General features: G+C 35.5%; 1 protein-coding gene across 16 annotated transcripts in view; it reads right to left on the bottom strand.

The window, feature by feature from the left end:
* The window catches only part of MEF2C (myocyte enhancer factor 2C), a 170004-nt gene that overhangs the window by 4701 nt on the left and 150031 nt on the right, over positions 1–15272 (bottom strand). For 10 of the 16 annotated variants that reach the window (XM_030816675.1, XM_030816638.1, XM_030816631.1 and 7 more), the window contains 4 exons: positions 8789–8961; positions 7261–7284; positions 6269–6398; positions 5544–5679 (listed from right to left, as the gene is read on the bottom strand). In XM_030816675.1, the coding sequence (XP_030672535.1) occupies positions 5544–5679; positions 6269–6398; positions 7261–7284; positions 8789–8961 (463 nt within the window). The remainder of the gene's footprint in view (positions 1–5543; positions 5680–6268; positions 6399–7260; positions 7285–8788; positions 8962–15272) is intronic. The other 6 variants (XM_030816699.1, XM_030816681.1, XM_030816659.1 and 3 more) reach the window with 1 other exon arrangement.

Genomic DNA, 15272 nt, shown 5'->3' on the forward strand with positions numbered 1-15272 from the left:
AAACCCAGTTACAGATGAAGGAGGCCTGGAGGCCCCAGGAACTCACAATTACATCAAACATCAGCTTAAAGACTCGCATAGACACCAGAGCATGCCCAGAGTGAAGAGAACGTGCTTGGAAGCACATAAGGGCATCGCCTTCTTAGGGCGATTTAGGATGCCTCTGTTGATTTGCCCGGTAGTAATTACAGTATTTAACTGGTCCAGGCCTCATGAATTATATCTCTAGTCTCTGACAGGCTCCCTAAACATATAGGTTACCATTTCAGAAAGGTTTAAGACACAATGGAAAAAGCATTTTCTGTGTTCATGGACTCTATCCCTAGACTAGTTCTAAAAATTAAATTTCTAAGCATTTAGATACAGTGTTTAGCTCTGGAATTAGACTTCCTTGACTTACTAATGCTTATGTTTGAATATTATTTTTAAAAGCTTATTATCAATATAAATATTTGCCTCCAATTAATAAGCACATACAGATGGAGTTACATAGTCTTCAGAGAAAGTGAAGGGAGTTAAATTTTAAATGACTAGAACTCAAATGCTGCACAATAACTATATCTGGCAAAAAGCTTGGGAGGTGGAAAAAAGGGAAAGGGGGAGGGAAATTGAAAATTAACTGCAGAAAGTTTAAATGTTGGTTTTCAAACACTTAAGACTTTCTACTCCATTAAAACTGACCATTTGACTTTCTTCATCCTTCTGCAGTTACATGAGATGCAAATACTCTGTGTTCCACAATGACCTCAATTTTATTAATGTTAGTCACTCCCTGATGCGGTTCTTAGGCTACCACTCCTCTTATGTATCATTGGCATTAGTTGATGAATCTGGTGTTGCCTAGGGAAAACTTGTTGCCAAGAAGGATGTAGTGTGATTTTACTGTGTTTATAATCCTTAATCCTCATATATTCCCAGAGAGAGTAATTTTTCCTTCTTCCAAAATATGGGAAAATTTAGAAACGTGGAATTCTAGAGGAAAAAAGCATTAAGCCCTTAAGTGTAGATTAGCAATTACAATGGCTTTGATCAGGATAAACCATAGTGGCATTGCTGGCATCAATTTTAAGATGTTTTTACTCTTCTCAGACTAATTACACTGACTTCCACAGCTAGAGTCAGGATTACCTGACTATATTGTCAAAAGAGCATGGTACTCTCTTTTATTGAGGAAGAATCCAAGTGAAGAATTATCCATACAGACACACCCATTTTAAACAAAGGAAAGCAAGCCTACTTACTAATGTATGTAATTACGCTGCTTTCCAGTGGAGAGAATTAGTTGGCACTAACAATGTCATTATGAGCACTGAGAGAAAAAGTATATATTTCAGAAAAAAAGTGAAGTAACTTGGGGCTGGCTTTTTGGGAGATGCAATACAAACTCAAGATGTATAGTGATAATAAAATTAGTCAGAAACGAGTTTATCTTTGAGTGATGTTTTGTACAAAAGCACCACCTACTGGCAAAGAATTACTTTCCTTCTATTAATAAATAGATGAGCTAATGTAGAGAATAATATAAAGGAGAATTATTTGTTTCCTTAATAAGCGTTTCTTTCTCTAGCTTTTATGATCTTATATAATCAAAGAAGTGTTAGCATTTATATCAAGAAACCACACTGACTGTATATAATTTTCAAACACCTGTTTATATGTGGAGATATTTATTTGTAGCTTATTATTTTATAGTCTTTATCAGTTTACTAACTTTCCAAAATAGTTAATTTTAATTAAATAAGCCTTGTTAAAATGGGGAGAGGGAACACCTGTATTTCAAAAGGATTCATAATGGTAGACTATTTTATCTTGGTTCAAAGTTACTTAGTGATTCATTTTGATGTTAGAGGAAATCATCTTTTGATTTCTGGAATGAAGAATTTTCCTGGCTCTAAGAAAGACCATTTCACTAAAATTTAATTAAATGCTTCTGCTATGAATCACACAACTATTTAATAATGAATATGAATTAGGAGCCTGAAAATAAAAAGTGATAAATCAATAAATACTTTTGCTTGCCCTTTGACATATAGATTATGTCTTCATAGGGAGGGTGACATAGAAAATTAGAAAAAAAATTGGTGAGTTGGACAGTCTAAGCAGTTAATCTAGACAAGGTAAGGGAAAAATAATATAACCAAAATTCTGTTTCTTTAATACAGTTTTTGGAAGCTGCATTATTCACCTCTTTGCGTCATCTCCCTATGTTAACTGGCCTGTATAGGTTTAGCTGCGTATCTTCCCCATGAAAGATGTAACAATTATTGGTTATCCCTTTCTACAAACAGACTAGCTTAAATTTATCTTTTGGTGGAATTTCATTTGACACTGAAAACATACATGAAGCATTTTGAGTAGTTGTGAGGACTAAATCCACAGTAATAAAATGCAAGTGATATCTTAGATTCAGCTTCATTATACTGTGACATAGGATACAAAATAGAATGGCTCGTCTCTGTTAACAAAGAAGTATTTTCTTGAAAAGAAAAAAGTAGCATTAAAATAACTTAACTGCATATATGCTAGGTTCAGATATAAGCATGTTGGTCTACTTGAGAACAAAATATAGACACGAATAATTATAGACCTGGATAATTGTGAAATACTGCATATGTGTGGGTGAGTGATAAAGTGGTGGGTGGGGAGATAGAAGCCAGATATGCAAGTTACCCATATCAAGTCCTCTATGCGAATTTTCATCTATTACAGATGCTTTTGAATTGGGAAAACTCCTACCCTTTCCCATAATTGTTCAGAAATCAAACATGACTGGATAGTTTTATTCAAAATTTTTACTGCCTCCACCTGGAAATTAGACTATCAAACTATATTTAACCTAACCTTTTATAAGTCATCTCTACTCAGAGTTATCTCTCTCAGTATGTACCGAACACCCACATCAACAAAGATGACGTATGGAAATTCTTCCAGAAAACAGGTTGCCCTTTTCACAGGTGGTGGTTTAGAAAAACACCAAAACTTAGTGTTACACTAAATCAAATATTAGTATTCAAAGGACTTTCATTAACTCTTGATGGCAAGTTCCTCTGTTAGCCATCTCTCTCCCTACAGCAAATCAATTTGTGTTGCTTACTTAGCTTGGTTAGATAAAATCAGATACTAGGTTTTAAAAGTATAGCTTTGAAGACTTAAAGCTCCAAAGGACAAAATGAACTTCTTTCCACGGACAAAATATGAAGAACTCTATTTATGGTTTTGCAATTTTGAGAAAGAATTGTGGTAACCATCTTGGGCTGCTGGGAATATCTACTTTGGTGGAGCTGAAATATATTCCACTCTGCTATGAACATTGTCTCCAGCCAAAAGAATGTGAGCCCGCAACACAAATCTCTGCGACAACTTTGGCCTGGAAAATGTATCAATTCTTTTTAAATTGATTTACACTGTAAAGAATTAAGGATGCTCACGTAAATCACATAAGTATTGCAGCTTGGGATTTTTTTAAAAAAACAGTTTAACATTTAATCGTGTGAATATGAGGTAGTCCCTGTGAAGGAACCTCCTTTCAAAAAGCTACTCTGTGTGTGATTGTGAGAGGGAGAGAAAGAGTGTGTGTGAAGCAGAGAGAGAGGAGGGCCAACAGTGGAAGGACTGGAAGGGTCATTCCATTGATTTGAGGGTTAAGGGAAGTGATTAAGTACAATTAAAACTCACAGAGAAAACTAAGAGTCAAATTAAGCACAACGAAATTAAGTGTTGAAAGGAACCGGGAGCTGAACAAAATGCTTCATCTTTGGCTGTTGTAATTCAGTTCCTTTCTGCCTAGGGCTGTCCCGCCTTTCTCATTTACTGAAACCTCTATTACAGGCAGCAGAGAATTAGATTCTTCCTTTGTAATAGAAAAGAGTTTTAAAATTGTAGTACAGTTAAAATATGTAAATAAACATGTGTTTATATGTAAAAATGTAAATTATCAGGTACTATTGTAAACAAAAAAAGTCACATTCAGAGAAAATAATATGGCTTTTGATGTTGATAACTTTTAGGGAAATCTAGCCCTATAATGGATGAATTTTGTAAAAAAAATGGGAAATAAGCAGTTATGTTTATTTCTGACAAGAATCATGTTCAGTGGATTCCCTGCTAAGCCATAGCAGTAGATATTTTGTACAAAATATGTATATATGTACATATTTTTTAGTTGCCTGGATGGTATTATGTGCTTGGTGGTAATTACCTGAAGAAGTTCCCACAGTTAATGTCTACTTGAATAGTTAACATTCCAGAGAAAATTTAAGTGTCTTAAAAAGATAAAACTCTGCGCTGATCAATACGTAATGTATCTTCAAAGTTAACTATCTTTCAAGAAAGCTGAGTGACAGTATCACGTGAATTTATCTTACTATTTAAATGAAAGGTTAGATTTTCAATGACAGTGATTAGTGGGTAGGATGAACATAAGCAAACAGTGTATGGGTGAGTATTTCATAATCAGATCACTAATATATGCTAAATCAGTATCATGTGAAAGCTAGTGGGTGGGGGGAGAGAGGGCACCAGCAGACATAAGAGACACAAAGTTGTGGTATAAATTAGTGACTTTTATACTAATCAATGTTTTATTCTATCTCCTTAGACATATGGATATATAACTGGTTAACTAATACAGCTAAGTGATTAACAATAACAAATGGCTAAGCAGAAAAGTAAAAGTGGGCTAGGCATACAGAATATTTTTAAAATATAAAAGCTTGTTTTCTTTAAATATTTTATATCCTCCTGGTATTTTCTTTTGAAGATTAATTGCAATTTTGGACTTATTAAATTTACAGTCAGGCTTTCAGTTTATGTTTTAAGCTTTTTTTAAAAATGATTTGTTTTATATGAAATAGTGTGAATTGTGAATTCAGAGCTTTTTAAAGGTTTGAACGTTTCCATAGATAAATGACAGGAGTCATTTCTATGATAAAGACATATCTGAAAACTACCACAAGGGGGCAGAAAGATACATCCTCTGACTACATAAAACAAAAATTATTTTTATATCCAAATTTAAGTAATTAGTATTATATGTACTAATTAATATTATATACATATATTTCATAAAATATCTATAAGTATACAACTATACTATGAGTACATTATAAATACATGAAGCCTGTGTATCAATTGACTAGTTGTTCCTATGTGTATTAGGTTAACATTAGCATCAACTATATGGTTTATGTGAAAAAAGAAAAATTCTCAAATATCTAAGCTTATACTATAAATTCCTTCTTATGTCCCAAATGAACTGTGTGAAAACTAAATAAAAATTATATCACTGATAGAAGTGGAAACAAATGTAGCCTAAAACAATAAGGAAAGAATTTACCTCATTATTACAGAGCTCGCTGTCCTCTTAAAAAACAGGTATATAAGATTTAAGCTACTTGAAAAGTATTGATCTGAAAATTACACTTGGATTTCAATAAAGTAGAATTTTATACCCGTTAATAGGTATTAAAGCACATATTTAGAGATTGTCATTTGTTTTTCAAAATGCATTCTAAAATTATATTATAAAAAATAATATTGCTTACCCCAATTGACTGAGGGCAGATGGTGGCATGTTATGTAGGTGTTGCTGTTGCCAGCCAGTTACTGAACCAAGGTGAAGAGCGCTGGCGGTGTTAAACCCAGACAGAGATGACAGGTCTGCACTACTCAGAGAGTACTCTAGATTAAAGAATACAACGACAAGGAAAAATATTAAATTTAGAAATTATCGAATGGTAAACAGAATAAACATTTTCAATTTCCAAAATATTCTATTAGGATTATTGTTATTATATATATTTTTAATTTTGAGGGGAGGGGAGATAAAGCATCAGCGATAATTCTAATTTAAAAGGAATATACTATAAACCAAAAATAAGTATTCCACGAATGCTTTGAAGTAGCATAGTCCGCAATTCTAGTTTATTAGAACTACAATCTAGTATAAAGGTATATACATACTTGATGATGTAGAAATGTTAAACAACCCTGAGAAAGTGAGCTTTTTATTACATCAAAGAAACAGCTCAATTTTCTTGAAAGTGTGTTTCTGTTTTGAACTCAGGTTGCATAAATAAAACTTTCAGTCAGTTAAGAAAGAAAAATGTGGATATTCACTTTGTCTTAGTAAAGAATGGGTAATGTTGCAGTGCTGTGGACAGTGCAGACCCTAAATAAAGCTTCCTAATAGAGTAAAAGATAACTTTTTCATCTTGCTTTTCAATAAAAAGTATGTAGTGTACTAATCGCACACGACAAAGCTACTCACCGGTACCATATGTTGTTGAAATGGCTGATGGATATCCTCCCATTCCTTGTCCTGGTAAAGTAGGAGTTGCTACGGAAACCACTGGGGTAGCCAATGACTGAGCCGACTGGGAGTTATTTATCCTTTGATTCTTTTAAAGTAAATAAAAAGACATTACTGATGGATTTTTTTAAAAGTTAAAAATATTAGATTTCAGTATTAGTTTTGCACATAAAGAGATAACTTGGTACAAATCTCATGAAATTAATCATTTAACATGTGTCTCTATGAACTCTGCCAACCCTATCATTTACAATCCTTCAAGAGACCAGCTGTTGCCATAGTAACCCATTACATCAGTATCTCCTAGGCAACTGAACTAGTAACAAGTACCATAGCTTTATTATGGGTAAAAACAGACTATGTTGAAAACTGATGAAATATGTATACTGTACTTCCATTGTTTCAGTTTTTATTCAAATGCAAATTAAAAAAAATTAAAATCAACCATGGTAGTTTTTATGTTCAGTTCTACATACAGCAGAGAGCAAATGAGTAGGGGCTCATGTTATATTTTGACCAGCAGGTGGTGCTGTGACCACTTTGTTCAGATTCTTCTAAACTTCCCTCGAACTAGATGGCAAAGCAGCTAATGCGAATATTTAACTCATTACAGTAAAGAGATAAAAGATCCACCACATAAACTTAAAATCATGAGACTTTAATTCCCAGAAGAAGAAATATTTTAGTTTTATGTAACGAAAGAATATTTTTGTTTGAATTTTACTATAAATTGTCCTAAAATATTGAAAACAGAAAAAATATTGAAACAAAAAAAAAAAGCTGACATTCTTTTCACCTGTGAGTGATGCCAGAAATTAATGGTATTTAAACATAATCAATGTTGACATACTGTGGTAACTTCCAATATCTTCCAATCTTGTCAAAGCTACCACCTCTACCTAAAAGTAGCTTTGCACATGCCATTTGAGGGAAGTGCTCTCACCACTTACCAAAAGCAGGTCGACATCCTCAGACTGAGAGCATGTGGAAGGAGTTTTATTAATTAGTGTCCGTAAATATTTATAATTGGGCAAAATCTTTTCAACAATAGGAAAAGCATCTTCCGATAGACACAACAGTTTAAACAGTTTTAAAACCCAGACTCCAAAGATAACTCCTTACAAAGACATTCTTTGTTTCCCTTAATGAGCTGTTTGTCTCACATGTGAAGACAATCTACCCGGTTTTCAGCCCAGGTCAGTGTCTCAATGTTCATTATTTCATCACTTCATTTTGAAGGCAAAAAAAAAAAAAAAAAAAGACTGTGCTTTGCAACCTCACTTGCTGGAGGAAGGGGAGCTACACACCTGGCTGCCAGAGAGGGACCTAACTGGCCCATCACAGATTCCCTGGGACAGCATCAGTTTTAAGGGACCTGGAATAAATCTGTTGATAGAGATGGCCTGCCATGCACGGCCCACACTGCTTGGCTGTAGCCCTGTAGGAGGTTATATTTATTAGACCCAGTTTTTTTCTGAAGGGAATGTTGCATATTATGTGATTTTTTTGGTTGATATTCAAAATTAATCTGCACTGTGCCATAATAAACTAATCAGTTCGCAGGACTGTTTTACCCTGAAGCTTGCCACAGAGCAGAGAAAGAAAAAAAATAAATAAATGTGTTTGCAGAATGATCTAAATTTGTCTACTGAATCTTGGTTTTAAACGTTCTTGCTCAAGCAAAGCTAATTTGTAGAACACTGATGTAAGTCTCTTTGTTGTTGAATTTGGTCCCATAACATTATCTTCATCTTAGGCATGCAGACCCAGAAGTACGAAAAATGACAGGGTCTGGGGATATAATCTCTGTTTAAAATTTCTTATTTATTTATCTTTCTTAGAGGTGCTACAATTCTTTTTTGATGTAAAATATAACCTTTGTTCTTAAAATGCCTAGGATTTTAATTTGCTTTTGAGAGATAGCTATTTTCATGAAGTACATATATGGAAAGATGAATTGAGGCAGTGTGCAGGCATGTGATGTATTAGATATAATCATTGCAATACATCTAAGAAAGGATTTGCTAATTAACAGGAGAAAGTTCATTTAGAAAGTATGGAAAGTATTTTCTCATTGTCAGCATGTTGAGGACATAAATATTGTAAAAATACTATGTTATGAAGTACTTCATTACCTATTATTACTCTGCTTATGGGACGTAGAGATTGACCGATGGTAGTGTCTGATTTTTTTCCAACTATAAATTGAAAGCCTTAAAAGAAAATGTTTTTCTTATCCTAGAACATCAGCCTAGTGAAGTTCACTAGACGTTTTTTTTTTCTTTTTTAACACGGAAAAGGGAAATGCAAACCAGTTACCAGAAATAATAGCTAAATACAAGCAAGGCTCTGTCAATGGCACTGATGTGTTAATTTTCTGGGAGAATGTAAGTAATTCATCAAGTTACACAAATATAAAAACAGCAAAACATATACAAAACATTATCAATATTTATTTAAAATGTAGTTTTGTATTACCACTGATGGCATCGTATTCTTGCTGCCTGGTGGAATAAGAACTCGGAGATCTGGTTTACGGTTATTCATTCCTAAATTCATTGGGGGAGGAGATTTTGCTTGCATATTCTTGTTCAAGTTACCAGGTGAGACCAGCAGACCTGGTGAGTTTCGGGGATTGCCATACCCGTTCCCTGTTAACAAAAAACAATAAAGCATTTAGGAAGAAATCTAGGTCAAATATGTTTCCGAAGAATACACAACATGAGAATAAAAACAAAAGCTTAATGGTAAGACATACATTGCAAAACCATAGGCTGACTGATTTGACCTCCATGGGACAAGTAACCCAATTAATTATTCAATAGTCCTCTGAAGGAAGATTAAAAACTTTTTATGAGAAGAGAGCCAATATACATCAACTTGCTCAGAAGTCAGCATATACTTTTTTCCTATCAAAAATATTCAGGAAGAAAGTCAGACAGTAGTTCAGGGTCTAAGAAAAGCACAGAACTGGTCTTGCACTTTAATTGACTAGCTTGGCGGAGGCCTGGCTGGCGTGACTCACTCTTTCAGTTCACTGGTTTGGGTTTTATTTTGTGTGTCTGTGTGTCCTTAAATGAAGAAAGGGCATACCAGCAAGACTGTAATTTCTAGGACATGCAGGAGGAGGGGAAGCTGCTTACACATTTTGCTGTTCAGTTCCGCTTTTCTCTGAGTGAATTCTCTCTATGGTTTTTCTTCCATCTGCTTTGCCCTCCTCACTAAGTTCAGTGTATAACCCTTGCTTTCCTCCTCACACAGAACTTCAGAAAGCAAGACTCCTTCCCTGGAGCTGAAATGAAGCGATGATGCCTCCGCGAAAGTGCTGATTCACCAAGGCACAGGAATAGCCATTGAACTGGAAGACTGAAAGAGTTTTCTTAGGTCTCTGATGTTCAGTATCCTACTAACAGAAAAGTGGATATCCCAAGGTCTCCGTTTTTCGTATTTCAAAATACGACCAAGAGAGCTAGGGAGGAGTTGATTACAAATGCCAGCAGAGCTGGCATGACAGCGGACTCAGAAAGACATCTGCTGATTTCCTTCACTGCCTCTGAAGGGAGAATAAGAGAATTCAGCTACCTGATTCGACAATCCTTGCTAGAAACTAGACAGTTGTTTTCTGAAGCGTTCTAAAGGAGACAGTTACACCTCATTGTTATTGTCATCATTACAAAACTTAAGTATCTATTACCCCTGCATGAGTGAGATTGTGTGCTACCCAGTGAGGATGCAAAGACAAGGCCCCAGGCTTGAAAAGCTCTGAAATCTCTTTGTGGTAATCCAGTACATACTCATGGAAAACATAAAGACCAATACAAGGCAGCGTAGGGTGAGGTGCCTGCAGAGTAATCCAGATTAAGTGTTACTGAGTTCCTGGGAGAGAAGAGGTGATCCAATAAAAGATTCACGGAAGAGGCAGGAATTGGTGAGGGCCTTGAAGAAAGAAAGGCCATAGGAAGATACTCTAGGCTTGTGATTGGGCAGCAGGAAAGGGCTGAGGTAGGAGTTTATAGAGCATGGTAAGGGGCACTGAGAGGAACCTGTTCAGAAGGGGATCCGTGAAAAGAGAGGGGTGTCAGAGGCTCTGGAGGGATGCAGGGGTTGGGCTGTGGAGATCTCAAATTCCAGGCTAAAAGGCCTTGGGTTTATATGGTGGAAATGAAAGTTTCAGAGTAGAGGTATGACACAGACCTCTAAGTGGTCAGAAAGATCTACTGACATTGGTATACTCAGGAATTAGTAAGACCTGCTAGTGTGGACCAGTCTGGAAACTACTTTGATGGCCTGAGATAGAGGCCATGAGGAACTGGGAAGGCAGAGCAAAGGTATATTTCAGGAGATATTTATGGGAACACCTTTAGAAGCAAAATATATTTGAGGCGCACTGCATAAAGCAGATTTGTTCTTCATATCCCATTCATTTACCTGTCTCATTTTATGCATGAATAAACAGGCTGAATATATAACAAATAACTACAAGATTAAGTCTGTCAATTGGATTATGAATAAAATTATCCCAGTTCCTGGGGTAAAAAAACAAAAATAAAACAAACTGGACATCCCCAAAATGTGTGTTGAGCACACAGGAGTCACTTAAGAAATGTTGGCTGAATCTGAATATAAATTCCCTTCTATAAGAAAACTTCTGGAAAATTAGCCAAGTTCTCTAAAGCTAGATAAATATGACAAACCCCAAAATTTTCTTTACATTAAATTCGAACAGTATTCCATGGCAAAAGCTGTTACATAAAACAATGCATTTACTTTCTCTCACTAGAAGAAAAAAACAAACAAAAGAGTGTATGTTCACTTAAAAAAAATGCTTGACAAAATGGAGTGCTTAGAGGAGTTTTATATTTAATATGTCATCCTGAATCGTTATTGTGAATATGTTATGAGCTTAGTTTGAATTAATAGATTCTATGGGATAAAAAGAGAATGAGAACATCAAGGTCAATTCTGCTCTATACTTTGCTGTCTGCTGAAGGTCAGATGGACACACTGAAGACATATGTCACTTATCTATTAAGCCTGTGTGAGATCTGGTTTATATAAACAATCAAATGGAAAATTAGCTGGGTAATTTCAAAAGAAGGGGGAGAAAAAGGTCAGTTAAGCAGTGCAATGAAGCTTGAATAGATCAGAAGAAACTAAAACCCCAGCTCGGTAGATGCCGATACTGGTTTGCATGGAGGAGTTATTTTGCTAAAAGGAAGTAAAACCACTTTGTGAAATGTGTTGTCCTGTGATATGACAAGTACTGGGCCAGTGTGCGAAAATGGAAATGCTTCACGGAGGCCTTGAGAAAATTTTTTTTTTTTTTTTTTTTTTTTTTTTTAGCATTTTCTGCAGTAAACTCTCTGAGAAATTCCAACAAAGCCTATGTCTTTTTGCCCACATTTTAAATGGTGATTCAGGGCAGCAGTAGGGAAAAAAAAGTAAACATACATTATAGTTTTTCATTCAATAAATACCTCAAAACTAAAAAAATTGATTTAAAAAGCCTTCTATTTTTCTCTTGGAATATTTCCTGTTATTTGGAAATTACGCCATTTTAGAAGATTAGTCACATATTTTAAGGTGTTTACATATTGAAATGTAAAATATTTTGAACCATGATGACACTTCTTAAATTCATATTTTTAGAGCATCGAGTTATTTTTAAGAACAAATAAATTCTGCTTTTTGCTAGTGAATTTCTGCTGTTTTTAGCATATTGTGCCAGCTAGCATTTTGGAGCCGTATAATAACCATTTCTGTTTCCAGCCACCAAATTGTTATTCTTTGGGCATAATATAGATTCAGGAATGCAAGACTGTGGATCCTAAACCAGTGATATAGAAACCTATGATTTGAAAATCAATGATGAATACATGCGTGTGGTTTACTGCTAAGAAGAGCCTGCATTTAAACCGGCTGGGAAACCGCAGCCTCCTCCTCACTCAGAACGCTGCGGCCTGTGTTGAGCCTGTTGTCCCACCTTAAGATAAATTCACCAAAGAGAATGGTCGCATTTAAATTCAGGGGTCCGGGAGGTGGGAAACACCACCTCTCAACAACCTTCTAATATACAGATTCAACATTTTCATGCTATGTTTTAAAATTACCCTCTGCCTGGACAATTATCAATTTAGACGTGACTCTATGCAGATGTCACATTCCTCTGACCACTTAAAGGCACAAAAATTATAAAGCAGGAGTGAATGGATTTCCTGATTATAGATTATAAGAAAATGAAGTACAGACCAACTTTAGAGTCAGCTTGTTTTATAGTTTCATTTGATTAAAAATATTGTTTTACATAAAAATTACAAATTTAAGCATATTTGAGTTAACTTACATACAGGATTACAGAATCTACCTCTTCTGGTTACAAGTTTGTATATACTCATATTAAAGTTAGTGTCAATACATAGAACTTGAATGTGGTGTTAGCAGAAAAAACATTTTTCTCCCCAGTTAACTTGCAAACACTTGCTGCATTTTTTTTTATTGACTCCTATTTTAAGAAGTTGTAAATTCAAAGAACATATTCCTGGCTTAAGATATGAGGAAGGCATTTTGCCTTGTCTCACAGAGCTCACTTGAACATGCAGCTCTCTTTGAGCCCAAAGTTCTGAAACTTTCTTTTATTTGGATGTTTAGGCAGTTTGAGTTTTCTTCACTTGTTCCTTTTTCTTTTCTAGGACTTTTAATTATGAATACAAGCATATAAGACTAATAAGCACAAACCGAACTAGTCACTATGGACCATGGCTAATTCTGTCATTGGCATAACCATTTTTTAATCTACCAAACTGTCATCTTCCATCATCCCCCCTCCTTCTTCCATCTCCATATCCAATGAGATACCAAATCTTGTTCATTTTTCTTCAGAAATGCCTGTCTCTACTTCCACTGCCACCATCTTAGCTTTGGCTTTCATCACCATTTGAATAAATATTTCAGCATCTCTCCATCTGGGCCTCTGGTCTCTAGTTGAGGGGTTCTTCACCAGGCCTTAAGAGGAGTTTCAGGCCTTCAGAGGAATTCCTTAAAGCTGTATGCAAACTTTTGTGCATTTGTGTGATGCTAACCAACCCACTCAAGGAAGTCTTTCTGAACTGCTACTTCCATCATGTTCCTTTTTCATACATGAATGCTTAACACAGTTGAGTCAGTGCCCTGCCTGGCTCTCAGAACTGTCTACAGTTGACACACTCTATCTATGAAACCTAATTTCCAATGGCCACAGCCTGCCTTATGGTCCTCGGAATATATGCAAATCTTTGCTCTAGCAGTTCAATAACTGGCAGTATTGGCTCTCCTGTTTAATTCAAATTTATCTTTTAAGGATCAACTAAAGTTCCAACTCTTTCATGATGCCTTTCAGACAACTTCAGCCCACACTGAATTCACTCCCCTCTGCTGCAATTAGAGGCAGTGATAATACACAGAGTACTAGTTCTTTATATGTTTCAGTGCTTCACAAATAGATACATAGAATATGCTAGAAAAATTAAGAATTATTCAGGAAAGGCACTAAAAGGTAAGTTATTGAGGGACAATGAGGTGAGAACTGAAAATGTAATGAGTAACTTGTTAAACTGAAATATCAAGGGTCTTTTTATGCTACTTGAGAAAATTTTGTATTTTAGATAGTGATTGCAAATTGATGACCAAGTACACTATTGAGACAAACTGCTTATCAACCATATAATATGAAAGCCAGGAAATCGTGTAAGTGCCCACCTACTAAATTTGTTTATAGTTAATTAAAGCTTCTTTTCTACCTGTTGCACCTGTTAATCATTTCACAGCGCATTACCTTAGCTAACTGCAAGTGGTAGAATTAAACAAGTCAGACATTTTCCCTAATGAAAATGAAAAGTTGAAGTCTCTGATATTTTCTTCCACACTGACGAGTATTTGTTGCCACAGGTTGTCGTTATATCAAGATAAATCTCAACACTAATTTACTCATATAGAACTTTTCACCAAAAGATAAGCTGCATGATATCCTAGGAAAAAGAATGGTGGCAGGGTGGCTATTAAGAGTGAATAGGAATTTATCAGATGGTTCAGAGAGAGGCTTTGCGGAGAGAAGGAATGCAGGATACAGTTTTCCGAAGTTGAAAAAGAAGGCGTGGCTAACATGAACCTCTAAGATTATGTTAACTTTACACTGTAGGCTTTATACTAAACTTTTACCAAACCGTATACTCTAGAAAATGAGTGCCTAAGATAGTTTCTTAGTTGTTAGCTTTATTAAATTTGTGTTAGGAAAGGAACAATGATGGCAGTGGAAAGGAGAGACAAAAGGGGGTTGGACTGCTGTTAGAGAAGCTAGTTAGAATGCCTTGCTCTAGAATACATGAGAAATGATGTCTGAATGAGGCAGCACAGAAAGAAAGATTTACAGGCAGCCAAGAGTTGGGGACAAGAAAAGATAAGGCAGAGGAATCTAGGTTCTACTCAAAATGTTTCTGTTAAGAGTTCTCTCAGCCCTACTGAGCCTTAGTTTTCTCAATAGAAGTATTCCCCTAGTGTGAGAGAAGCATAAAAGTAATCTGAATGAGAGGCTCTCAGGTACTTATCTGAGGTAGTCATTGACAATCTTACCATCCAACAATATTAGCAATTGCTAACACAGTGTATAGTATTATTTACCAACAACACAACATTAAGCATACACATTAACTGCTCAGAAGAGTACCAGGCACTTGTAACTGCTATATAAGTGCTAAATATTGTACATGGATGTAAAGCACTTTTAACCCTCACAAGAACAACCCTGTGGGATACTAATAGTATCCCTATGAAAAATGAGAAATGAGAAAACCGAAGAAAAGAGAGGTCCAGGAATTTGCTCAATGTCAAACAGCTATCAACTGGTGGAGCTATGATTTGAACCCAAGCAGTGTGTCCAGAGTCCACGCCCTGAAGTGCAACACTACACTGCTCCTTCAGAACCGGTCAT

The sequence above is a fragment of the Nomascus leucogenys genome, chromosome 2 (assembly GCF_006542625.1).
Source record: "Nomascus leucogenys isolate Asia chromosome 2, Asia_NLE_v1, whole genome shotgun sequence".
In the NCBI taxonomy this organism is placed as follows: Eukaryota; Metazoa; Chordata; class Mammalia; order Primates; family Hylobatidae; genus Nomascus; species Nomascus leucogenys.